We start from the raw sequence: 26,173 nt of genomic DNA on the forward strand, positions 1-26,173 counted from the left end.
TTTTGGAATGTTATCCGTCTGTTTTGATAGCACCTTATCATTGTTCTCCTGTTATAAATTGTGCAATATATAATGTGATACTTTCGACGTTCGTGCTTGAAAATACGATAAGGCATTAAGTAATACTTAGTACCTACCTATATATTAAGAATCCTATCACATAAATTTGAAGAGAGTACAATAAGGTAACTATACAGAAATTCGACAGAAATATACAGGTATACTTAGCCGATATCTAAAAACTATGCAGTATTCAAGATGCACAATAAATTGTTGACATTTCAAATAACATCTTGTCGTGCTCGCAGGTGTGTAATCAATAGCGTGTTGACACAGAACTGAAGGACCATTAAACAGTTTAGCAATCTCTTGTGAATTAACTGAAAGAGTCTTATGAAAAAGGTCTGAATTCGTAGAAAGCGACGAAATTTTATTCTTGTATTGGTTTATCTTCAAATTAACGATTTGGATCTAAGCAAGTTTCGCGTTATTACCTTCAAACTTTAATGAACTAAAATAATGACACAACACAAAATACGGGAAAGTTAACCGTTCACGTGTCTTCTGATATGCCGGTTTCGTGTTGTGGCATGCCACGGCGTCACTTCGCTAGCATATGACACATTTTCATTAAGAAAATGCGGTATGCGGGCAACCTTAACGGGAGAAAATCCATTGATTTTTCGCGGTGCAAGTTGACGTCACGAACGCGACAGACAGACGGCGCGCGCCGGCCCGCGTCTCGCAAGCGACTGGCTCCATTGGAACCACAGAACCAGTCGAGAGGAAATGCCAGTTACCATGCGACAACTTCTTGCAAGTGGCAAGTCGACTGGTCACTTGACCTTCCGCATCGATTTGCTAGCAGATCACAGCAAATTTTTAAATCTGGCGAAATATAATGTGTGAGAATAATAATACCTACTAAGTACGTAGTACATACTACGTACCTAGTAAATTAATTAGCATAACAATAACTTGACGATTTCACTGAAATCTGAATGTACATAAGTTCATTATGTAGTATATGAAGGTAAAGAGAAAAATAAAAAAGATCTTTATCCTTTCAAGAACCGAGTTTTAGTAACTACTTTACTAATTATATTAGTCCATGGTCCCAACTCACAAACTTAATCTCAACTCCTTTGTTAACGGTAATGCAATGTTCTCTTTAAATCGCTATTCTACAACTTTGCTAACGTTTTTCCGAAGGCATTCGTTATGCCGGCAATACACAATCGGCAAACAGTTCGCCAAACGTTGGCGGTTTCGAAATACATTTCTGCTTTTTCCTCTTTTTAGCGTACTTTCTTATACTCAGTGTCGTTATGGCAATCATTTGTTTTTTTATATATTGATTTTTGACCAGTTCTAGCCATAAGTATAATACTTCTAATTATTCATCTATAGTGTAATGATTTGGAGGTATAAATGTACCTTCCCATCATCACTCTACCTCACGTATGCTCCGTTACTAGCTGCTATGCTTGGTCCATCATCAGCACAGGCCATTTAGCCTATCATGGTCTTTCCTTCTATTCTCACATTATTTACATTATCTGCGTGATACCTACACTTAGAAAACACGTGATCTTACTTCCTAACTGACATGTTATCAGTATTTTTTCTCTTAAGATTCGTGATATGATAAATACTCGAGAATTCTGACATTCCTAGATACACCTAGTAAAAGATCGCCTGATAAAATTCTTTATAGTTTACGCGATCACATGATTGGGCACTATTGCCCTTCTTAAAACTCATATTACTACTATATATCTATATTATATGACTTTTAAGTTGGCAAAGGATGGTAAGAGACTATTCTGGATTTTTTCAGTTTAAGAATAACTTAGTTACTTATAAATGTAGGTATCTACTTATACAGGTTTACCTTTCTGTTGTGGAATTTGTGTTTGAAGTAATAAATAAATAGATATAAAAATATACATGTTAGATTACCTACTGTTATCCAATTCGATTGATACGATGTACATGCAATATTAATTAATATTTGGCAATGCTGTTATATTGATTTTAAAAATCGATGCCTACCACGCTATCGAGCGACAGGGAGAAGAATAACCAGAAAATTTTAACGCAAATAATAGAGAAAAACTTGGAAAGATAAATTAATTAATTTAAAAAAAACTTACGTGATAGAGGAAAGCGGCTGGTAGTGTGTTTTCCTAAAGGAGTGCTGGAGGCGCTGATGTCACTCTGCGAGCTGTGCAGGCTGCTCTTACCGCTGCCGGCTGCCGAGCCCAGCTCCATGCGCATACGCATGTGGCGGCTACAACACGTAATAACAAATTTACGATCAACGAAGCCATTAATTTGCACAAAATCGCAGGTAAAGATATTAGTTACCTATTATAAACAAGCCATTTAATAAGTGAGGTGATAAGGATAATATTACTTACATGCATAAATTATATACATGATATATAAACACATAATAATCCTTTCCTTGCAATTTCTAATAATAAAGTACCATTATGAATGATCAGAAAGTAATATATGAAGCGTGGAAAGTATCTGTACTTAATCTTCAATATATTATTTTAAAAGATGTTTTAAAATTACATTTGTAAACAGCATTAAGTACTTTTTTACATTTACTTACCTTTTCGGTTTCAAGTTGGTGTTTGTAGATTTTGAGCTTAACATCCTGCTGACACTACACGCAGTCTGAGATCGTTGTAATGAATAGGAACTATCCACTTTAGATTTTATATCTTTAAAGGACTTCGTTTTGTAGTCGGTCTTATTATCTAATGAATTTTTCTTTGACAACGTCTCTCGCCTGTCCATCTTTTTAATTGCTTTTGGACTACTTTGTACACTTACATCAACATCAGTCTTTTTACTGGCCAGCATACTTTTTAATTTGCTTGGCACATCACGCTTGGGCATTTTGTACTTCTTTAATGTGAAACTTCGTTTTTCTTCTTTGCTTTTCTCAATACCTTTTTCATCTTTTTCACTGTTCAATGAGTTTCTTTTGCTTATACTTTTTGGAGTAGAAGAAGATACTTCTATAGATACAGAATTCAAATCTATTTTAGATTTTTCCAAGTCTATTGAAGTGAAATAAGCATTGATATTTCCTGTACTATTATTTTTCTGACTGCACTCTGATCGTGTTGATGGAGTAGAACCCGCTGGAGACATATCATCTATTACATTTAGAAATACTGGAGATGCCCTATGGTTTTCAAAATCAGTATACACTCCGCTAGATTCCATACATGAATCATCATTTCTATTGACTATAAGTGGAGGGTTACCACCTCCGTTTTTTCCTCCATAAAGTGCACCATCTATTACTTGAGCTCTTCGGTCACCTCTTTGCATTTGGTCATCCAAACCATCGGCATCACTTTCGGTAAAAAAGTCTGAATCAGTCATAGGATCTGCTCTTCTAGTCACGGGAACATTTTGCCAATTCATTTCTATAACATCCTCACGTTGTTCCAAAGAGTGATCAGCGCCTCTACTTACAGGCCTTGACATTTCACCATCACCTTGGTATCCATCTAAGCTAGTAATACTAGTGATACTTGTAATAAAGCTGTTAGAAACTTTTGACGTCTCCATAGATTTAGAGTATTCAATTTTACTATCTGAATAAGTTTGCGAATCATGTAAAGTCGAAGCGGAAAACTGAGAGTATGAACTTATTTCACCATTCAATTCTGAACTGTCTAGAGGTAAATCTTCTGGAGATGGTGTCTGTTCTATTCTACTTACTGTACTATTGTCTTGTTTACAATCCAAATTTATCTCTAAATTAATGATATTTTCTGCCACAGAACTAACTGGCTCTAAAATGCTACTATGAATTGAAGGCATAAATTCTTCATCAACCAGATTTGGAGCATTAGATTCACTTTCTAAAGTTACATCTAGTAAATGAGGAGATTCCAAATGAACTCCAGATATTACTAATGAATGACGTGAAAATTGGTCACTGTTTTTCTGTTGTTTATTGTCAAAGGACTGTACAATATTTTGATTTTCGTTTTCAACTGTATTTATACAAATATTGGGTGCTGATTCGTATCGAAATTGTACATTTTTATGATCGATGTTTTCAAATCCATCATTTTGTATCGTAGAAGCTGCCGAATTACTTTCAGTCTTATCAGTTGACGGAGAGTCGCCATTATCAGGTGATATTTTGTTACATCCGTTACTATCACAGAATATTGGAAGTCCCTCTACAGTTGGAGAAAAAGCATTTTCCAGGTAACAAATGTCATCCATTTGGTCTGGGGTTAAGATTCCTAAGCTGTCATCAAGAGAATTCTCTTCATTTGTTCTATTGAGGGAATTTTCATTTGGACTTGGGTTTGTTTCAAAGGAACGCGGATGTATATGCGACTTTAGTTGTAGGCAAAGATCTGACCTTGAATGTGTGCTAAAAACCTTTTTGGTAGGGAAATTTATTTCACCTTCACATGAGTATTCAAATTCTTTTAGGGGTTTATCATCGAAGTTAAGCACATTAACTCCTATTCTATCTGGACTTTTATCTGACAACTCATTAGAATTCAAACATACAGTCTGATCGTTAGTTTCTTTACTCCACATATTATGATTTGATGTTGATGGGTCTGTTTTAAGATCGAATAGTAAGCTGTATGGTCCTGACTCATCTTGTTCTTTATCATCCACTAATTTTTGTGTTATATCATTAATGAGTCCTTTAGTCTTTTTATCGACATTACGATCTTGTTTCTTTGTGATTGCGTTAAGTTTTTCTCGTAAATCTAGAATTCGAGGGTTTTGTTCTACCACTTTTTCTAAACTTAAGCTCATTTTAGGTAAATACGGTACATAGCTTTTAGAAAATGTTTGTTCTTTTATTGATGTTCCATGTTTCACATCGGCATATGATGTTTCTGTGGAACTCGTTGCTTTTTTCATATCATCACGATCTAACGACTCCGTGCGTGTTATTCTTGTTGGATTATTTGCAAAAATTCCTCGAAGCTCAAACGATCTCAACCTTCCATTTTTATCGATAGGAATCTGGAAAGAAACAAGGAAAATTTTAGTAAATATAAGTTTAGTAAATTTAAAACGAAATAGTTACATATTTTGTTTAAACAAAATCGTAATCAACCTAATGATCGTAGCGTACAGTTTTAATGTCTGATGTTCACTGGCCATATATTTAAATGTTTTACGTAGCCTATCACGGTTCACAGCACTGTCACGCTGGGTGAGCCCAGTGCGTTGTATTCCCTACGAGTACTGTACCCACTGGTTCACGTATGAAGATAACGTTGGTAATCTCCAAGTCGTGCAACAGTTGCATTCATTTATTTTATGGCATGTCATTTCGGCAGTATTTTGCAAAATAAAACGGAATTTAGAAAAGTTTACAACCAATCTAAAACTTAGGTAATTTGTATGGTTTATTAAGAAGTTATTACTGTGGGGCTTAGTAAGTAGATGTAATGAAAATGAAAATTAGATATGTAAAGTGTAGATAGGTTAAGATTTATAGTAAGTACTTATTTTTGATACTGTTAAATTAGGAATAACCAGATATGTCCGCTAACAACCAATTCAATAAAGCTCAATAAGGATTGTTGTGTTATACCAGGTAGAACTTACTTGATTGATATTCTAAATTACAATTTTATTTTGACCTATAAATTCAGTATTGTCTTACTAAGTATCCAAACAGTAAGTTCCAGTTAAAACAACAATTCTCACTCAAATTTTGGGTTTCAATCTAACACAATTTTCACAACTGGATTAAATAGGTTACAGTAATACTAAAATAATGAAATGTATATTAGGTATATTATTTAACATCAAATAATGTATGATTCTGGCTCGTTACGCATAAATACATAAGTAGTACTTATATCTATATGGTTATGAGGAAAACGTTTGGAACATAAGTAATAAATATTCAAGACACAGTTCAATTGTTGTCGTAATTGCTTTTTCAAGAATTTTCCGCTATCTGTTATGGTTTTTAAATCTATTGTCTACACCTAAAATCAAGCGGAATTAGTGAACGCATTTACCGAGTATTGTATTTTCAAGGCCTGTTATGTTGCGTAGTTTGGTGTTCGTGTATCGTATAAACCTTATCTTTGACGAAATATGGAAACAGTCGTACCTATGTATAATATAAGAACTTGTAACTGAGGTGACCGTTTTGTGATCATACTCTTCAAACTAACAGTTGTCGTCTGGTTGCAGTCAGAAATTTGTTTCCTACGTATTTATTTTTAAAGTATACCTAGTTAGTGGGCAAACGAGGCAACGAGCATACGGGTTGCCTGATGGTAAGCAAACACTGCAGCCCATGGACACCGGCAATCCCGGGTCACCGATTACTTGCATTTCTGATCACAAATTTACTAACTAAAATTTAAGTACTGTAAAAATCATGACTTGGTGAAATCTTTTCATAATTCGAGTAAACAATGAAGCAGTTTATGGTGTTTATAAAAGACATCGATTTTGAAAAATACGTGAGAACATTATAATTGACATTGTTCTTTAGTGAATCAAAGTAACAGTTACCCGACATAGTAATTAAAGTTTTAAGATCGTGCGAAATGTAATACAATGTAGACGAGTTCAATTCACACGGACACAAGTGCTATAGCTCTTCAGTCAGCCTCTGTATCATCTAAACATAAGATATCTATCTACTAAAGTTTTCCAAGAGTAGACTAACAATTAAAATTATTAGTGACTAGCTGATGTTTGTGACTTTATCCCAGTTGTCTCCGTGACTCCGCCGTTTTATAAATACTCGTACGAACCACTTTCATATACAATTAGGTACACTATTGTGCAGTTGTTCTTTCAGAGGTATCATCTACACATAATAAAAAACCATAATACTGTCTAATAAAATCTCCTGTTGTATTTTTTAGTTTTCGATATGAATTGAGCGGGTTGGCCCAAATTTTTTTAATATTTTATGTATTGACTTGGTCAGTCAGTTTTCTTTATTGGTATTTGTATGATAATTTTTAATATATATTTTATTAATTCCGGTACTAATATATATCCCTTCTACCAAAGTTAGTTTTATGTAAGTTCGTAGCTAAATAATAAAAAATTTTTGGTACCTAGGTACCAAAAAATACTAATCATTAGTCAATACATACAGGTCACAAAGATCAACAATACCAAAATAGAAAGTAATTGCTCGTCTGTCCGTTTATTTAAGAGGACATTTATTCACATTGGTCGAACCTCTAAATATTGATAAAATGATTTTAAAGTGATTTGTTGTTGTAACAAATGATCTTATTTAATGAAACTGTATTGATCTAATTATGTAATGTTTTTGTCTTTTAACAAATAAAGTTTTACTCTGCACTGTATTTGTTCGCTTAAATAGAAAATAAAACTGTATTTTAAAATATTTAAAAAAAATCATTTTTAATATTCTTAAATATAGTTTTTGAATAAATAATCTTATTAATAACAAAATTTACTTAGTAGTAGAAAAGTTGCTCCTACACTATTCAGATGTAGGTACACCTACGTAGTGAAAAATTTTGGACGATTTTCCGAAAGACACTACACAAGTGTTTCAATGACAAAAGCGAATGCTTACTTCACTCGCCCAATGTAGATAACATGGCTGACATTACAGACGTAACACCACCACTAACTCTTCGTTAAATGTTATCATATATGCGATAATAACTTGATAATAGCTTGGTTCTTGCAGTTATGCAATTTTAGAAACCACTAGCGTTGTGGACACGACCTCCTTTAGATTTGACATTTTTTTTTAAATCATTAAGTTTGTATTACCTTCACGATTGTATTGAGTATTCATGGAATAAATAACTATTTTAGGGTTCCATGCCTCAAAAGGTAAAAACGGAACGTGGCGCACCTACCTGCCTCTATCTACGGCACCATTTAATCATCTGCAAATAACATTAAGCAAATATCAGGTATTTAGGTATGGAGTAATCTAATACCTAAAATACACGTGTAATATCATCAATACATCATATCATACATATATATAATAAAACAGTAAAAAAAGTGTTTCTATACATTGAAGATATTTAAATATAAAAAATTGAGATCTATAGAGAATCAGTAATACAATAAGAATTTTACAAAAATTGTCTGTTTGTACACGCTAATTGGATCTACTGGACAGATTTGAATGAAACTTTTTTGTTGTATAGCTATAAAGCCTGGTATATATAAATATAGGGTATAAATGATTTTGAAAACTGGAACATTTGATGGAGTACTATGATGGCACAGCTAAACTATAGGAAATATTGAAATAACGCCTTAACAAAAGTTTTTCAGCCTGTTGAGATACCGTTAAATGGGGCTATTTGGTACAAGATTTGGTAAAAAACAATTTTTTTAACGACTTTATGTTTAAATAATCCTGTTTTGATGATTAATTTGGACAGATTTTGAAGTGGCGTTTCCGGAACTATTATTTTCAAACGTATATTGATTAAAATTCCGAAGATAGCCTGTTTTATAAGCGCTGTTCCAATTTTCGCAATTTTGGGGCTATCTGGAAATCGACACAAAATGTTTAATATTTCAGTAAAATGTAGGCCAGTTTTAATTTGAATCAGTTTGGCGATAATCAGAACATTGATAGTGTGTACCTGGCTATATGTCTATAGTGCTCTTGTTCAATTTTGTTGTAAAATCTTGCACTATAAAACTATAGTGCCACTATATTGGGGTTATTTGGAAGTACGATGATTAATCAGTTGGACTAAAGGAGAGAATGTAGGATATATTTGGAACAATTTAAGGGGAAGTCATTATTTAAATGAAATTGTTGAATGTACTTTAAGTATGTTTATTTATTATTATTATTAACATAATTCTCAAAAAAGGCATCAATATCATCTGACCTAAATCTGGCTCGGTCACTGGAAATATGTGCAGATTTACGGTTTGAAATTTGTAATCTATGTCTTTGAAGAAAGTTTCTGGCCCAATCATAACCTGGCATATTATCTTTTAGATTATACACATTTTTTCCAAGTCTGTCGAGATATTTCTTGGCAAATACACGAAGATCTGTGGTATCAAACGGAAACCCCCATTCCCCTACTATTAAAACAAATTTAATGAAGACTTTCTCTTCTTCAGGCGTAAATAATGTTGGATGGCCTGCTGTCTCTTGCGTACAGTTAATATTTCTTGTCTTTCTACTTAAGGTACTCTTTGGCACACCAAAAGTGTCTGCGGCATCGGTAAGACTCATTCTTCCTTCTTTTACACTCTCTATTGCTACTTGTAAATTTTCCGCTGAGTAATTTTGGTAAGGTAAAAAAGATTTGCCATTTCTGGAATTTGTATACTTCCTAGTATATGTACGCACCATGATCAATTGCACTGGAACAAAACAGAAGAACTTCGCCTTAATTACTCGAAAGTTACGTTTGGGGCTATTTGGCACATCACCTTAAATCGTATACAAATCTGTCATCGGACATAGAGGGGGCTATTTGGAATTATGTTTTAAATAGCCCCAAAACTGTACCAAAAAGCCCCGTTTGATAAATCAAAACAAATATGGCGAATCAACGTAGTTAGAAAAAGCCTATAGAATCCATTAAAATCACAAGGAAACATAAGATATAATACAAATATCATGTTCAACTTACCTCAAAAAATAACTAGTTACCAAATAAAAGTATGAGAGCCATAAATTAAGCAATATTTTTAATATTTTTTGCAAGCCCCTTTTGCAGCACACACATGTCATTTCTAACCTCAAAATTTCATTGCGTGGTGACAGCTTTAGAGTGAGTGTTGCCAGACGAAAACAAAATATCCAATTAGTAGAAAAATAAAATGTTATGAGGTTCCAAATATTTTATTTTTATAATTTCAATTAGCCCCATGAATTTTAAATAGCCCCGTTTTACGGTATAAAAATCGAAGATCTGGAACACCTGAAGAAGAGTCACAATAGTTCAGCTAAACTATAGAAAATATACTTTTTCAGTCCGATTAGCATCTTCTGTATGTATAGGTATTGTTACATTTGTCTGTACAATTAAATTTCTCTAATAATTTGGACTCCTTACTAAAAATTGTTCGGCCACGCGAACGAAGTCGAAGGCTATACGCTATTGCGATAATTTTGAATACAATTCGGGGCCCATATAAACCTGCTATTGAACGTTTCGTGTACACAAGCCATTAGCACAATACGCCAGGTTGGCTAATAATTCCGCTCCAGTTTCCATCAAGACTTGGACTTTTAGAGCAGTGGACCGGCGGCAGGAGCTACAGATTTTAACGCCAAGCAGTTTCATGACGGCAATCTAATTTCATGAAATACACACCTAAATTAATATAGGTAGTATCTACCTAAATGACCACAGGATGTTTTGAACACAGTAGATACTTAGGTAGGTAAGCATGGTACTTGGAATCTATTCTACCCATATCGATACTAGTCAATACTAATATTATAAATGCAAAAGTCTGTCTGTCGGTTAGTCTGTTTTTGTTGTGCATATTGAAGACCCCCGTACAAACGTAGGCTAGGTACTTTTTTTATCAAAAAATATGAGACTATGAGGGATGAAAGTTTATATGAAAATCATTTTGAAATTACGACCAAAGACGATATCACACAAAATTTGTATTATGCTGTATTCTACGCTGATGAAGTCGCGGGTAGACAGATATTTTCATATAACTTCTAGACAAGTCCCATTAGGTGCTCGGTCAATGTGTGAACCTATAGGAGAGCAAAATTAGTTTATTTATTATTGTATGCCATAGACTTGATTGGATAGATAGGTAACTGTTGTTGTTTGTTACCTTGCCTTTAAAAAAGGAAATAACCCAATGAACATAGAATCCGGTTTGGTTCTAGTTCTAGGAATATGCTAAAATCGCACATCGAGACGATACGTGCGTGACTGAGAAACAAAGAGAACTTGCCTAGATTTATAAATAAACATACGAGGACCTAATAAAAGGACATGTTTCCATAGAACCATGTAAGGCAAGACTTGTAATGTAAACCTAGAGATAACTGTGAAAAATCCTAATCATTTAATAAAATGATTAGGATTTTTCACAGTTGATCAAGAAAGGCGTTTCTAAAATATACCTAATCAGATTGAACAACTTAAAAACTCCATCCCTGCTACACAACTATAGTAGGTACAATACAGGAAATAAATCAACTGTGATATTAATGAACACGGCAATCCGTGATAATGAATATCAGTTAATTTATTTCCTTGTAAGTTTTTTACTTAAGTACTTTTTTTATGATTTTTTAGCGTAGGTAGGTACTACTTATATCTAAGGACAAAACATCGTAGACGGTTCATCGTTAAACTTTTGCTAACTTATGGTCGGCATTAATATAAAAAGACCGAGATAAATTATTAGGATCAAATTAGTTTTATTTCATATTCATCAAGTCACGTAGGATATTAAAATTTCCTAACGTTCACACATTGAGGAGGCCCCACGAAGTCCCACCTTCTTGAGTTCTCACCTTGAGTTGATTCAATTAACAAAGATTGGAACAGATACAGAAAAACGTAGGTAGCTAGATGGGTATAGTATGAAATGGTACGAATTAAGCTACCTACGTTGTGAAAGTCTAATGATATACATCATTAGACTTGCACTAAGTATTTTTTCAACTTACCTATTTATTAATAGTTTTATGACTAAGTAGGTAACTTGAACTTCAACAAAACTTGAACAAAAAGTAGGTACTTATATTAGTATGAATTTAAAAACTTTATTGCAATACAGGTCTATGTAAAATTTAGGATGAAACCTCAAATCGAGATGATTGTGGCGTGCGGTCGACTTTTGCCATTTTTTTCAACCGGTAATAAGAATAGCCGATATTTCCTACTTACATACCTATTACTTATATATTTGTATTTATTTATCCTTTAAGCATAAATGCAATACCTAGGTAATTGACATGATCACGATCTCGACTTGGTAAGAAAACACAAATATAAACTCATAGCGTTATTAAAATAGGGTTCAATTTGCAAACCAAAGAACTCAACGTTAAAATAAGATATTAATCTCATCCTTGTTTAATATGTGAGAGGCAACTCGCGAAAAATGTAAATTGAAGGTTGTGTATTTAACATTATCGTCACATTTCCTATTCATTAATTTAATTATTGTTTTGATAATAGCAGAGCCACTAAATGGGCGATTAAATTAAGTTTATAATTTAATCGTCCATTGAAGTTAGTAGATTAATTTGTCATTAGATTTTATATAACCTACAAAAAGAACTTCTCCTGAAGTAGGTAGGTAGGTAGTAGATAATAGTATAATCATTACACTCGATGTAATTCCTTTCCTCGAAAATAACCTCCTGCATGTGCTAATCCAAGACACAGCACCGATTTCATTTCATCCACATCCGATACTTACAGACAGTTGTTTGAATGAATACATAGTGTGTGGTAGGACGTTCCATCCTATACTTGTCACATGACAATTTAAAAATTATAACGTATGGAAAAATAATACCCATTATTTTCTTACCGTTTAACTAACTCGCCAGATGTTTACAATTTTAACAGCCGGTGGCAGGTAAATCAGATCCAGTGGCGTTAGTCCGATGGTATTAGTAAACTTAAATCGGCTACTTTTATTTGGGGTAGATAAATCCAACCCACCACCTAATTTACGTACGTCTATAACATTCCTTTGATTTGCTACTGATTATTTTGACCTATCCTGATAGGTCCTATATAATACCTACAACTTTCAAATATCATTAGATATTGAAGTGTTACAATATATGGTTACAACATATGGTCACAATAATTAAAAATGAATATAACCTAAACTACCTATATTACTTCACAAACCCGAATTACAAGGATTTATTTAAATGTTAATTTGATTAACCTATTCAAAAAACCAGATATATCGCAACGCAGCATTTTGCATAAGATTTTATTTTTGAATTTGTTTAATTTATTATGTTCGCCATATCATTCTTCCTCTTTGTTTTCGAGTGTGTTATTGTTAAAACTGGAGTCAGATTTTATTTAAGTCACCTAATGACACCTGACATGAATTTTACGACTACCTATCTACATACACAATACTGTCAATCAGTTTGCAGTTTTCCTCACGATATTTTCCTTCGTCTTGCTTTCACCGGAAGGAAGTGGTGGATGATAAAAACTACTCTAATATATATATATATATATATATATATTAGGTTTTCTGGTACATTCTACCTACTTGTTTCTTTTTTCAACTGAAAATATACTTCTTAGATCATACAATTACATAATTTCCAGTACCTAAAGGAAGGTAGGTACCCTTAGTCTTAATCGAGTAGGTAGGCAATTTACTTTTTGCACAGTCGACATCACCTGAACAAAAAGTAAAGCCATTGACCCGTGCAGGAATTCTGGCGGTGACGTAACCACGAAACCTGAAGAATCAGCTTCTGTTCATGTTCGATACGCTCGCTATTATATTATTTAAACAAAGTTACTTTCTGAACACCAGTCAATCGCACCACATTCACATATAGAAACTCAGGTTTTTCGCAGTAAACAGGTACTCTAAATAGCGTTTAGTTTATTACGTAAGTTAGTCATATAAATAAATAAAGTACTTATATAAATAAATAAAACAAATAAGAACACAAATGGATATCAAGATGGTTCAAACAAAGATAGCAAAAAACCTACGATGATGAATTGTGATTTATTATTCGACTTCCAAGATTCAAATTTCCATCTAGACACCATTTAAAAAAAACTTATCCGTCCCGCATTTATCGAATATTGCCAGTTACATGGAGGGAGGTAGCACGAAAATCTTTTGTCCTTAGACCACAAATTATTTCCAGCAGGCTCTAGTTCGATTTCACTAATGGTTATTTTTACAACTCATAATGCTTAGGTACATAGGTACACAAGTAACTTAATGCCATCCATACCGTATCATCGACGACTGTGGTACATACGGTTAACAACATAACATACTTACTAGTTCAAGCAAAACTTACATAGAAAGATCATTACAGGGAAACTATCATGAAGATATTTGAAATTGTATACGTAGTAATACATTTAGCGTATGAAACATAGTTTATTCCACCAAGAAACCAGCAAACAACGTCCTTGGCAGTGATTTTAGTAAACTACCTTCAAACCCTTGGAAGTTGCTCATCGATACTCACCTTAGACATATCGGCACTTAATCCAAAACACTTTTAACAATCAATTCACACCTCCATAACTTCAGTATAACCTTTAGGCGTTATATTCAATCGGAAAACAGTGAAACATGAGAATTTTCGAATGGCATTTTCGAGACGCCGTATCGCGACGAAGGCCCGATCAATACTGGTGTAGTTGTTGGTGCCGGTAGATAGGGTAAAAAAATACTGTGCGACTCGCATGCGCGCGCATTCTGTTGTTGACTGACAAGGCGCATGTGTGGTCTGTGGTTGAGGAGAGATGGCTCACCGCTCGGTTTCGACCGCAAAGTCCTCAGTATAAGACGTGACGAGGCGAGGCCAAACGATAAAATGCTACAGCAATGATTGCATCGCACTGATTAACACCAATTGCCATACTGATATTACTATTAGTTACACACTCCCGCTACTTTATGTCGATCGATAGTTTGATTAGGCATTCAGGTTTTAGAATTGTATTGTAAAAATCATAAATAAGTAACATTATTCGGGCAAAGATGAAACTTCGTTTTTACAGTCAACAGCATATGAAGCTACCCAAATTCATTGCAAACTCACCCCTATTACCGTGACATAAAGATCCGTGCAGCGTAACTGTCAAGTTACTCCGCTAGTCATAGCGGTCGACTGTACATACTATAAATCCCGACATTTTTTTTAACAACATGTCTATCTATCCATGTTTTCCATTTCGACCAACTAAACCAATCAACGGTTGTGCCGAACGGAACTCGATATCAAGATCAACATAAGGTTGTATACGTATAGGAAATGATAAAAAACTGTCTTTTTGCCAAGTCTTATGACATTTCGTTTGTGGCCTTCTCTTCGTCATCCACCATGGCCTATCTTCAATTCTGGATTCTCTACCCTTCAAACCGGAACACAACAATGCAAACGCTGTTGTTTCCCAGCAGAAATACATGAGAGTGAGGGTACCCATGCATACGACCATTATACCATGATCTACACCTCTGGTAAATAAAATGGTGATGGACATCCCCGTTTGAAGAGATCGCCGTGGTTTGTACCGAAAAAATAGCTAAATAATAGGTTAGATAATAGTAAGTATGATTAATGATAGCTAATTATTAGTAGATCGATTTTGAAATCCTACATCTAATCATCTAATGATCTTACGACAACCTCGGTGGCGCAGTGGTAAAGTTCTTGCCACAGAACCGAGAGGTCCGGGGTTCGATCGGGGTCGGGTCATGATGGAAAATGATCTTTTTCTGATTGACCCTGGTCTTGGATGTTTATCTATTTATGTATTTGTTATAAAATATAGTATCGTTGAGTTAATATCCCATAACACAAGTCTCGAACTTACTTTGGGGCTAGCTCATTCTGTGTGATTTGTCCTAATATATAAAAATATATATAAAAAAATCTTTCTAATCGTAATAAGAATTTTCTGTAGTAGGTAAATCCAATAGTTATCAATATACCTACTCGTTGATAAACAATATTTAATACATAGATAATTAGTTGGTATCGTAAAGATAATAGACTAAATATGCAATTAGGCTGTAAGAAATAATATTGGATTAGTTTTTTAAGTAGTCGTACATGTAAATCTGAATAAAGATGAGGAAAAGAACCGTAATAATAATATCGGTGGTAGCTGCTATAGTGGTAGCTGTAGGGTTAAGTGCTCTGATATGGTGGCTGGTGACACGCGATGATGGAGCAATCACGATCATCGGTAAATAATTCTGGATTTAATTTATAATAAGATCAAAAGATGAGTGTTCTCACTACTTGAGTTCGACGAACAGATAAAATTAACGATAGATTTACCGATATATTGGGCAATGACTTTCTTGGGATGCCTCTCCGATCAACGAAGGTTGGCCGACAATTTGGCAAAATTATTCCCTATCCTTAGCGAGAAATAGCACCTCTTACAAATAGTTCTTTAATAATTTAACAGCGTCTGTAAAACAAAAAAATATCTGATTAATATTTTAAAATGTTTAAATAGCATTGATTAGGATCATGTTGATGCAAAACTAACCTGATGCATAAGTACTTGTAATAGTGAACTTGATGTTTCAGATTTGGAAGGAGAAGGATTTGAGGGTGTTTCACAATACGCAGGTTTCACAGAAATATCAGGAACGGGAAACGTGTTTTGGTTGTTTTATCCAACAATCACATTCTCACCAACAAATAGACCTATAATTTTATTTCTGGACGGAGTCATAGGTATTCCGCCGAGTCTTTGGGCAAATTTTGGAATGTTTGGACCTCTTGATATCAATCTAAATATTAGGGAAGATTCTTGGGTGAGTACAACAAATTTTGGTTAAATCTGCCAACATCATCATCTGTCTCCGTGCCCCATGTTGGTGATAGGCCTCCTTTCACCTATCCCAACCATTTGCCAAATATATTTTATTTACGTATGCTTTGATTTCAGTTGATAATTATTAGATAGATTTATCTATTAATTAATTCCACTTACATTTTAGGTTAATTCATTCAACTTGTTATTTGTGGATGCACCCATGGGCACAGGATTTAGTAATGTTCAACGTGAAAGCAGAATACCCAGAACACTTGATGGACATGGTAAGACAAATAAAAAAGAATTTAACATTGAATAATGAATACTTAGGTACAAATGACAAATTTGGGATCGATAACTGATTCAACCTTAATAAAATTGTCTTAGTTTCTTTTTGGCACACTTACATTTTTAAATTACAGCCGATCTTCTGGTGTCCAATTTGGAGTCATTTTATTCTCGTCACAGAACTTACACGCACGCTCCTTTATACATCATGGGTGAAGGCCATGGAGCACAGCTGGCTCTGGCACTGGCTGTGAAGCTAACGGACACTGTGAGTTTTTTTTCAAAACTTTTTCCTGCTGTTCTTACTGACCGTCGCTCCCAGCCAGTAATTGCACAGTTGTAAATTAAATAATACTTGATTTGTTTCGATTTCTTTTCTTATTTTCGTTTTATGGAAATAAGTAGCCAACAATTACGTACAAAATGCCTAGCCATGGCATTCTTGTCCGGACCTGGAAGAGGTAAACCCAAACCGTTATGGCTTAATGTTTTCAAGAACGATTATGCGTGCTATTGGTTTCACTTCGAATATTGACTTGAGGATACCGACGACCGTGCTAAGGGTAGACAACTTGGCGGTTGAGAAAGTACCTAAGTACTTACCTAACCGGGAAAACGCTCAGATGAGAGAGAATTAGCTAATAGCCCAGATGTAAGTAAATATATATTAAATTATAAAACAAATTGTGTACATCATTATTGATCTAATAATTAAAAACCTATGACGCGAGAAGTATCTCTTATTGATTTTAAACTATTAATTTCAGAATTTCAATCATAATTTACAAGGTGTTATTATTGGTAACGGCATAGTATCACCAGCTGTAGCGCTTACTAAACTGGGATTCTACCTTGAAGAACTGGCATACATCGATGGCAAAGGCCGCGAAATTATCGAAAACTTTTCAAGCGAAACAAACACGATGATATACAACGAAAACTATGGAGATGCATTTGATCACTTCTTGACTTTGGGTGATATCGTCAATGACAACGCTGGTGCCATCGCTGTCAACATAGGTTATATCGTCGAAAAGTTGACCAAAGAACCATCTACAAGTTAGTAACCACTTAGACTAGGTATACCTATACCTACTTTGATATATTTTACTATGTAACTATGTCACTCTAGCGATAGGATGGGTTATATATTTTCCGCATCAATAAGTAGTTAGTTAATTACTTACGATTTTTTAAATGCTTACACAATCAGCCTCCTCCACAGATTAAGTCGTCGTAGAAATCTAGTACCTAAGTATTTATTAGTTAGTTATAAAACATTTTTAGATTCAAATAATTTCGGCATGAATAGTTACATGCAACGTGCTTTGCGATCCAAGTCTGAACTATTTCAATTTATGGAAGAGACAGTGGCTCCAGCCTTGGGAATCTCCGACGTGGAGTACGACAGCTCCAGGGGGGCCGCATTGAACGCTTTCAGGGATATATTAATGGTGCCTTCTGTAGACAAAGGTATGATAATGTCAATTCATTATAATTTCATTAGCTCTTAGCGTGTCGACACGCTAAACTAAATTTGTGAGGACCAATACAACACCAACGAAACAACACTTTCCCTGGAGTCATACAGGTCTTGCAATGTATTAACGTTACACTTTGTTTTAATTAAGTATTTTTATTTCAAAATAATTTAAATGCTTACATTTTAAAATGTTGCAATTAGAATGGCTGATGATGGTAGGTACCTACCTATTCACCAATATACCTCCATTTTAACCTAATTTAAATTAATTATATCACAATCTTAGATCATAACACCCTTATACACGTGTGTATTATTGTCTATCTAAAATGCTTGAAAATTGATTTTAATCTTAATGAATTTTTTGTTTGTGAAATTACTAAATTAATTAAGAATTACATTTTTAAACAATATATAGATTTATACCTATTTAGGTATTTATATTTTTATAATACTATAAATTTAAATAATATTAATATTTTGCAGTGGAATATTTACTAGAAAATACGAACGTCTCAGTATCGATATACAATGGTAATTTAGATGCAGTATCAAATACTCCTGGTAAGTAAATAAGTAATAAACATGGGATCATTAAGATCCAATTTATTTTTATAAATCATAATTCAATTTATTGTTATAAGTCAAATATATAAATATGAACAACAAAACACATTGCAGCAAATTAAAAAAATTCAATATTGTCTAAAATAAAGAAATCGCTTCACTTGAGGAAAAGGTAGGTAATGGTACCAATAAATTTTAAGAATTAAAAACAGGTACCTACTTACTTACCTAATTTTTTAATTGCAGGTCAACTGGAATGGATAAATAATCTGGAATGGAGTGGACAAAATCAGTTCATTAACAGTACCCGACAAACTCTTGTCGTCGATAGAGTCGTGCAAGGATATTTTAAAGAAACAGCAAAGTTGAAATTCTATTGGATCAATGTGGCTGGGGTTTCAGTAAGTATTTTCATGGATTAACTGCCAAAAATAAGTAAATCTAAAACTCATCGTTGCTCGGGTCTCTGAAGTAGAGATGAAAATTGCCAGGAATATTTCCAAATGTTTTTTTTTTTTAAAAGCATTTATTGGCAGTTTCTTGGCACAATAGAAAAAAACATAAAACAAAAGTGCACCACGTTGGGCGGACCATCCATAAGCTAACTCACCATCGAACTAGGTGTGAGCCTGTATCTCGAATGGTAATCATCATCATGGATATTCCTGCAGTGCAAAGATGAAACATACACAGAAACTTAAAATAAGACATTTGAAAAAGGGTACAATAGTTCCAAGCTAGAGTAATCTGTGCTTTGGGAAACCGTGCAATAGCACTAAATAATATAAAAATTGGAAAAATACTACTATTTTTCCCAATAGTCCTACTTTTTATTATATAATAAAAAGTAAGACTATTGCTACCCACAAAAATGCTCTTAGCCGACAGTTCACTTTTTTTTTGCATTATACAGCTACTTGTAGAACTAATAAGTAAATAAATACGAGGTAACGTGTAAGTATGTATGTGTGTTTGTATTAAGTAATGCCATAATTGCATCTATTGTTATTGTTTTTTTTTTTATTTGAATAAAAGTAGTAGGTTTATTTTTTTTTTATTTAGATGTAGGTGATTATGTAAGTATCCAAAAAGTCTTAGTTTGCTTGATAATCTAAAAGGCCTTACCGAAAGCGGCATTTTTATCTTATTATTATATAATTATATTGTCTGTAGCTTTTATGGTCGTTAACATTAACATTTAAACTATTTTTTATTACATTGGAAAATTGCTGAAATTTACAAATAATACCTATATCGTCGATATTATATACTCTATTTTACTATTTGAAATGCACTCGCTTGGTACTATTTAAAACCATCATCGATGTTATTGTAAACAAAATAAGTAAACGATTATTAAAACTTTCAAAATTACCGTAACTTTGGAAGTTTTCGCGAATATTTCTCGAAACATTCCGAAACTTTCAAACTTAGGTACGGAAGCTTTCGGTAATTTTAACCTCTACTCTGAAGACGTTAAATTCAATAAAGCTGGTTCAGACCATTTCTTCACCTCTTTCTTGTATGAGCGAAATGTACATCACATCTATGACGGGGTCTGATGATTAAATATAATTTTCTATGTCCAAGAATAAACCTCATGATAGCTTTAGTCTAGGATATCAAGAAAATAACAAAATCAAAAGCAAAAGATATTGTCTACAATGTCTTTTTTTTATTTTCAGGTTCCATTGGATAGTCCACGTGCTATGAGACGAGTTTTGGAACGAATAACTGGCACGAACTAGTCAACTATGCTAATCCACAATTATTTAATTTACTTTAAAATAAATATAGTACATACATAACTAATATACGAAAGTTAGTAGGTATATAAAATTTGATTCTATTAAAAACCCTATGTATAAACCCTATCTATGCATGGAATTAATGGGTACTACGACGGATTCGGTATACATTGCTGGTTTCTCATTGCGGGAAATAAAAGCACTCATACTAACTACGCAATGGAGCAATCGCGTCGGTATGTGTTCAGCGACAGTGTGGAGCTGGCATACGGTACGGCTAAACCCCGAAGTGCGGCTAATACAACTAGGTTTAGCGGGCTTAATCTAGATGCAGTTCTTTATTGGGTATCACAAATATTTTAACAATAGGGCATATTACGCAAAGCTCAGCGCAGATGGCGCTACTGGTACAACTAAGGTACACAAACATTACCAATGGAGGCAGAAATGTTCGATATTGTTGCAGGTTTACGACAAAAATACCTTCTACGCAATCGTGGTGCGAGTTTAAACGAAAAAGGAAGAATTTAGTGGATTATCCATAAAATAATAACACTATTTTAGGTTATGTTCTGCATTATTTGGTCAACTGTGGTTATAAATTGATATAAACTTGATTTTGACTGTAAATCTTACCTGTATGAAGTCCATATTTTACTAAGTCTTCACGTGTGAAGTGTTCAGAGTTTTTTTTCGACCGTTTACTGGCTCGAAAATTTTACAGCGTGAGGTGTATCCCATAGTTTTCGAAGTTTTTTATCTTATGGAAAACGATTTTTCCCAATATTTCGGCACCCGAATATATAGTCATTGTTGTATATTTTCACAAACAAATGCTTTAATGAAAGGAAATAAAGTACTCTAAAATAAATGTTTTAATCGACATTGCAAAAGGCGGCAAAGCTTTTGTATACCTAACATACAGAGCTGTACTCTGGCGGGATAAATGTGCAGTAACTCCCTAATAGTAGGTACTCCGTACGATGTTGTACGAAGTATTTACAAAATCCTAACCTTTTTTGGCACAGTTCAAAGCTCCGATCTCTTCGTTCGTTCCGCTTTGGCAACCCTGTACAGGTAAACTCTATCGATAGGTTGGCAATAGTCAAACTATCGATATGTATGTCCTACATATCGATAGTTTGCCTACCTATCGATAGAGGCTTAATTATCAGCATTACTACATCACTAGTATTAAAAAATTACCTAACCTCAAATTTCAACTTTTTGATTTGAAAGCGAACAATATAAACAGTGAATCGAATAAAAATAATTTAGAATGGTGTCTTTGCTGATAAATGCAGTAAAAAGGTTGCATATATCTTTTGCTTCTCAAGTTCGTGTATATTCTTCAAATGTGACCAATCCTGCTGTATCTACAGACAATAATGTAGTAATATCGCAGAAGGAATGGAAGTTTCCACCCATTTATACGAAACCCAGAGAAGTTTGGATTGAAAATCTAGACTCAATAGAAGAGAAAAAGTTAGGGCTATTTGAATTGCATCCTGACGTATATGCCGCAGTACCAAGAATAGACATTATTCACAACAATGTTATATGGCAAAGGAAGTACCGATGGGTATCTTGGGCACAAACTAAGACCAGAGCCGAAGTAAGAGGTGGAGGTAGAAAACCGTGGCCTCAAAAAGGGTTGGGCCGAGCCAGACACGGTTCTATAAGATCTCCATTATGGCGCGGCGGTGGGGTGGCCCATGGCCCACGTTCAGGAAAAACCCATTTTTTCATGTTGCCATTTTATACCAGATTACAAGGACTCACTTCAACCTTATCGGCAAAACTGGCTCAAGATGATTTGCATGTAGTCAAAGATTTAGAATTACCTTCAGATGAATCTGAATACTTAGCAAAATTAATTGAAGAAAGAAATTGGGGGCCTTCAGTATTGTTGGTTGATGAGTAAGTAATATTATTTATTATAACATATGAATACCCTCCGAAACATTATATTTTAAGCGAGTTCTTAACCCACTGCATACATAACCTTGAATATGATAGATTCAAGACAATGTATTGGTATACATTTTATTATTATATATATATATATATATATATATATATATATATATATATATATATATATATATACATATATTGTATATATTCAATCTTTATGTTGAGGCTTCAGGTGTTTGATGTGGTATACCAGCTTCATAGGGAAAATACAGCTATTTATTGTATTTTTTTATCTTTTTCAGTACAGATTATGCTCCACGAAACATAACAGTAGCAACAGATTACCTTCCTCATGTCAATATTATGCCAGTATATGGGCTGAATGTATATTCTATGTTAAAACATGACACCCTTGTATTAACACTGGCTGCTGCAGAAAGAATTGAGGAAAGGATACTACATCATCTTCATTCAATAAACCATGATAAACAACAGTCATTTAAACTTGATCAAGTGTAAACATTATAACAAATCAATAGGTCATCTTCATACAATTCAGCCTTCATCCAATTTGGTCAGTTTTGTGATCAATAGATGAAAGAGCAGAACAAATATAGCTTATTGCTGTGAGGAAGATTTGGAGAATGTTTTGAATTAAATAAATTATATTAAAAAATGTAATTTTATTTACTTCCTTATCACAGAACTGGAAACATCAATTATTGTCAAGGGGTTAGTCTTAAACCTCGGCAGCCTGCAACAATTAAAAATATTTTATATTTAATCATAGGTAGTCACAATACAACTTTTTAAATTGATGAAAATAATATTGAAATGTGTGTAATACATTTAATTTTGCTTGTAATGTATGTTCATCCAGGACAAATATTGCAAGCTAAATAGGACTTCCAATAGTCTAAGAGGTTTTATAAGACAAAGAGAGCAATATTTATCGGTTAGGATGGTACGGCCTCATTTGGAGATAGGAAAAGAGCCTTATTACTAAAATGTCACTAAAAAAATGGAAGCAAAGATACCAGAAATAGAGAGAAACCCAAGAAGGAAAAAGGTGGATTGCGTCAAAGACAGTATAAATAAGAAGGGAGTGTTACTGTTGACTGATATGGCAAGTGACAGAGGTTAGTATGTTAACCCCTTCAACTCTGGTTGACCCCATATGAGTGGGAAAATGGTCAAGAAGTTAAAACCTATGATTATTTTAAATTAACACATCATTTCTTATTGCAGGCCATAAACTCAGTTCTAACAAATTTAATTTGCTTCAACATCTGCACTGTAAAGTTTTGATAGAAAAGAAAATACTATTTTATCAGTAGGTGAATATATTCATTTAATTGACTATAAGACCTTGAACTGATACAGATATTTTCCTCGCATTTAAATGCTGCTACTTACTTTACTCTGAACAGGCTTCACAATATTGCCTGCCATTTTCTGTCGGACATGCCATCTTAACTCTGACCAGTCATTTTCTCCAGGGACATTGGGTTTGTACTTGGCCCATAGAGAAGTATAGTAGTGGTATAAAGATACAGGGTCACATTTCTTCTTAGCAGGTGGCTTCTGAACCTTAATTACTGAAAAATAAATAGGTACATTATTTTACATTACTGCTGCTTTTAGCATAAGTGCAATGATATTCATAGCTATCTGGATGTAGAATAATCACTTTGTAAACTAATATGGACCAAATATATCATTAAAAACTATTTCACAAGATGGGCAGTGTCTGACCAAATAAAGAACACTGAAAATAGAAACAAAGTAACCTACAGTTTTTGGAACAGCTAGTTACAGCAGTTGGAGTTGTTTCCTTGGCCTCAGACTTCTTTTCAGCTCTGACACAAGAGCATGCTCTTCGAAGTGGTTTAATATTTGTAGTTTCCACTTTTCGAGGTATATTGGGAGTGGAATGTGTCAATCTATTGATATGTTTAAATTTATGATTTGCACATTCTCTGCTACAACACATGGAAACTTCTTCATTGGCCTTTGACCGCCTCCTTGACGAAAATGTGGTAGCACTATGCAGTCTTTCTGGGCCTATTGTATAAATTTGTTTGTCATTGCCCAAATTTTCTTTCTGCTGTAAGTCATATTTGATAAGTTTTTTAAGATCTGAAATAAAATCACAAATTTACATTTCAATAATTTTATAGAACCAGTATTTTTGTCCTTTAATATATATATTAATTATATGACCTCGGTGGCACAGTGGTAAAATTCTTGCCACTGAACTGAGAGGTCCCAGGTTCGATCCCTGGTCGGGTCATGATGGAAAATGATATTTTTCTTTTTGGCCCGGGTCTGGATGTTTATCTGTATATGTATTTATTATAAAATATATTATCGTTGAGTACTAACTCAAAATAGAATGGGATACTAATCCCATAACACAAGTCTCGACTTATTTTGGGGCTAGCTCAATCTGTGTGATTTGTCCTAATATATTTATTTATATTGTCTTGATTGAAAGAAAAAATACAGCAAATGGTTCAACTCACCTGATATGAAATATTTCAAAACTTCGCCGCTGATATTACGTATGCCTAAATGGTTAAGATATCGCAATACTTCCCTTGCATCTAGTTCAGAAGTAACTGTATAATAATCTAATTCCATTTTCCAATGAAAACGATTTCAAACTTGGGCTAGTATTTTTGAAATGAATACCTAGATGTGCACTCAGAATGCAATTATTAATTATATATTGTGATTCTGTTTCCAAGGTAGTTTTATTATGAATATAAACGGTTTAGTGCAAATGTAATCCAATGCAACGAGAGAAGATATTTACAATAAAAACAATTTCAAAAAATATTACAAATTCACCACGCACCAAATCCGTTTTAACAATGTAAACTACTAACCATTCATTTCATTCATTTATGGAAATAGGACTACATTTCATTCAGTTCAGTTGCACTCCTGCCAATACCAACACAAAAATAGCTAGGTACGTATATATTAAAGTTCGCATTCACTTCACGGTTCATCTTCTTGCATGCCGCTGCCTCCGCTAGGAGTACTTTTGTTCTGTGGCCGCTGCTCTCGCGTTGCTCCACACCAATCCCCGTACGTGTACATAACAAAAAGAAATTTGAAGTAATGTCCATAGTATAGAGAGTATTACTGCAAATTTATCCCGCTAGAGTACAGAAATATACGTTAGGTACACACAAAAGCTTTGCCGCCTTTTGCTATGTCGATTAAAACGTTTATTTTAGAGTACTTTATTAATTCTTTCACTATGTAAGCATTCGTTTGTGAAAATATACAAGAATGTAGCATATTCGGATGCCGAAATATTGGGAAAAAACATTTTCCATAAGATAAAAAACTTAGAAATCTAAGGGATACGCCTCACGCTGTAAAATTTTCGAGCCAGTAAACGGTCGAAAAAAGCTCGGAACAATAAATAAAATACATAAAATATGGAACAATAAATAAAATATGGACTTCATACAGGTAAGATTTTCAGTCAAAATCAAGTTTATATCAGTTTATGACCACAGTTGACCAAATAATGCAGAACATAACCTAAAATAGTGTTATTATTTTCTGGATAATGTTTGTGTACCTTAGTTGTACCCGTAGCGCCATCTTTGCATAATATGCCCTAT

At 33.8% G+C, this 26,173-nt stretch overlaps 5 protein-coding genes across 8 annotated transcripts in view; 3 read left to right on the forward strand and 2 right to left on the reverse strand.

The window, feature by feature from the left end:
• The window catches only part of alc (alicorn), a 144,237-nt gene extending 135,511 nt beyond the window's left edge, over positions 1 to 8,726 (forward strand). Inside the window, exon 6 of the transcript XR_008405404.2 lies at positions 8,338 to 8,726. The gene's annotated coding sequence lies outside the window, so the exon portion shown is untranslated. The remainder of the gene's footprint in view (positions 1 to 8,337) is intronic.
• toc (toucan) overlaps positions 1 to 14,468 on the reverse strand; it is a 56,464-nt gene extending 41,996 nt beyond the window's left edge. Inside the window, exons 1-4 of one of the 2 annotated variants that reach the window (XM_053756476.1) lie at positions 14,213 to 14,461; positions 7,899 to 7,928; positions 2,627 to 5,037; positions 2,157 to 2,293 (exon numbers count right to left, since the gene is read on the reverse strand). In XM_053756476.1, the coding sequence (XP_053612451.1) occupies positions 2,157 to 2,293; positions 2,627 to 4,932 (2,443 nt within the window). In that variant the 5' untranslated portion in view covers positions 4,933 to 5,037; positions 7,899 to 7,928; positions 14,213 to 14,461. Of the gene's footprint in view, positions 1 to 2,156; positions 2,294 to 2,626; positions 5,038 to 7,898; positions 7,929 to 14,212 lie in introns of both variants that reach the window. The other variant, XM_053756475.1, reaches the window with a different exon arrangement.
• A 1,293-nt stretch (positions 14,469 to 15,761) lies between these two features.
• LOC128676434 (uncharacterized) lies at positions 15,762 to 21,229 on the forward strand. Of its 3 annotated transcripts, none has more exons than XR_008405413.1 (10): positions 15,762 to 15,941; positions 16,295 to 16,524; positions 16,711 to 16,810; positions 16,949 to 17,082; positions 17,582 to 17,873; positions 18,102 to 18,287; positions 18,784 to 18,861; positions 19,111 to 19,265; positions 20,550 to 20,693; positions 21,079 to 21,229. XR_008405413.1 is itself a non-coding variant. In XM_053756540.1 (9 exons), exons 1-9 carry the CDS (start codon positions 15,824 to 15,826, stop codon positions 20,610 to 20,612), a joined length of 1,356 nt encoding a protein of 451 aa, XP_053612515.1. In that variant the 5' UTR covers positions 15,762 to 15,823; the 3' UTR covers positions 20,613 to 21,229. The 3 variants fall into 3 exon arrangements, 1 of the variants encoding a protein (XP_053612515.1); XR_008405414.1 differs by having other exon boundaries at positions 20,550 to 20,685; XM_053756540.1 differs by having other exon boundaries at positions 20,550 to 21,229.
• A 552-nt stretch (positions 21,230 to 21,781) lies between these two features.
• On the forward strand, positions 21,782 to 23,210 carry mRpL4 (mitochondrial ribosomal protein L4). Its single transcript, XM_053756543.1, has 2 exons — positions 21,782 to 22,532; positions 22,832 to 23,210. The coding sequence occupies exons 1-2, from the start codon at positions 21,892 to 21,894 to the stop codon at positions 23,046 to 23,048; spliced, it is 858 nt and encodes a 285-aa protein (XP_053612518.1). The 5' UTR covers positions 21,782 to 21,891; the 3' UTR covers positions 23,049 to 23,210.
• Hyls1 (Hyls1 centriolar and ciliogenesis associated) lies at positions 23,193 to 25,600 on the reverse strand. Its single transcript, XM_053756544.2, has 4 exons — positions 25,055 to 25,600; positions 24,324 to 24,668; positions 23,946 to 24,127; positions 23,193 to 23,283 (listed from the first exon to the last, which is right to left on the reverse strand). Exons 1-4 carry the CDS (start codon positions 25,170 to 25,172, stop codon positions 23,269 to 23,271), a joined length of 660 nt encoding a protein of 219 aa, XP_053612519.1. The 5' UTR covers positions 25,173 to 25,600; the 3' UTR covers positions 23,193 to 23,268.
• Between the last annotated feature and the right edge of the window lie 573 nt (positions 25,601 to 26,173).

Source organism: Plodia interpunctella, chromosome 16 (genome assembly GCF_027563975.2).
Source record: "Plodia interpunctella isolate USDA-ARS_2022_Savannah chromosome 16, ilPloInte3.2, whole genome shotgun sequence".
Taxonomy (NCBI): domain Eukaryota; kingdom Metazoa; phylum Arthropoda; class Insecta; order Lepidoptera; family Pyralidae; genus Plodia; species Plodia interpunctella.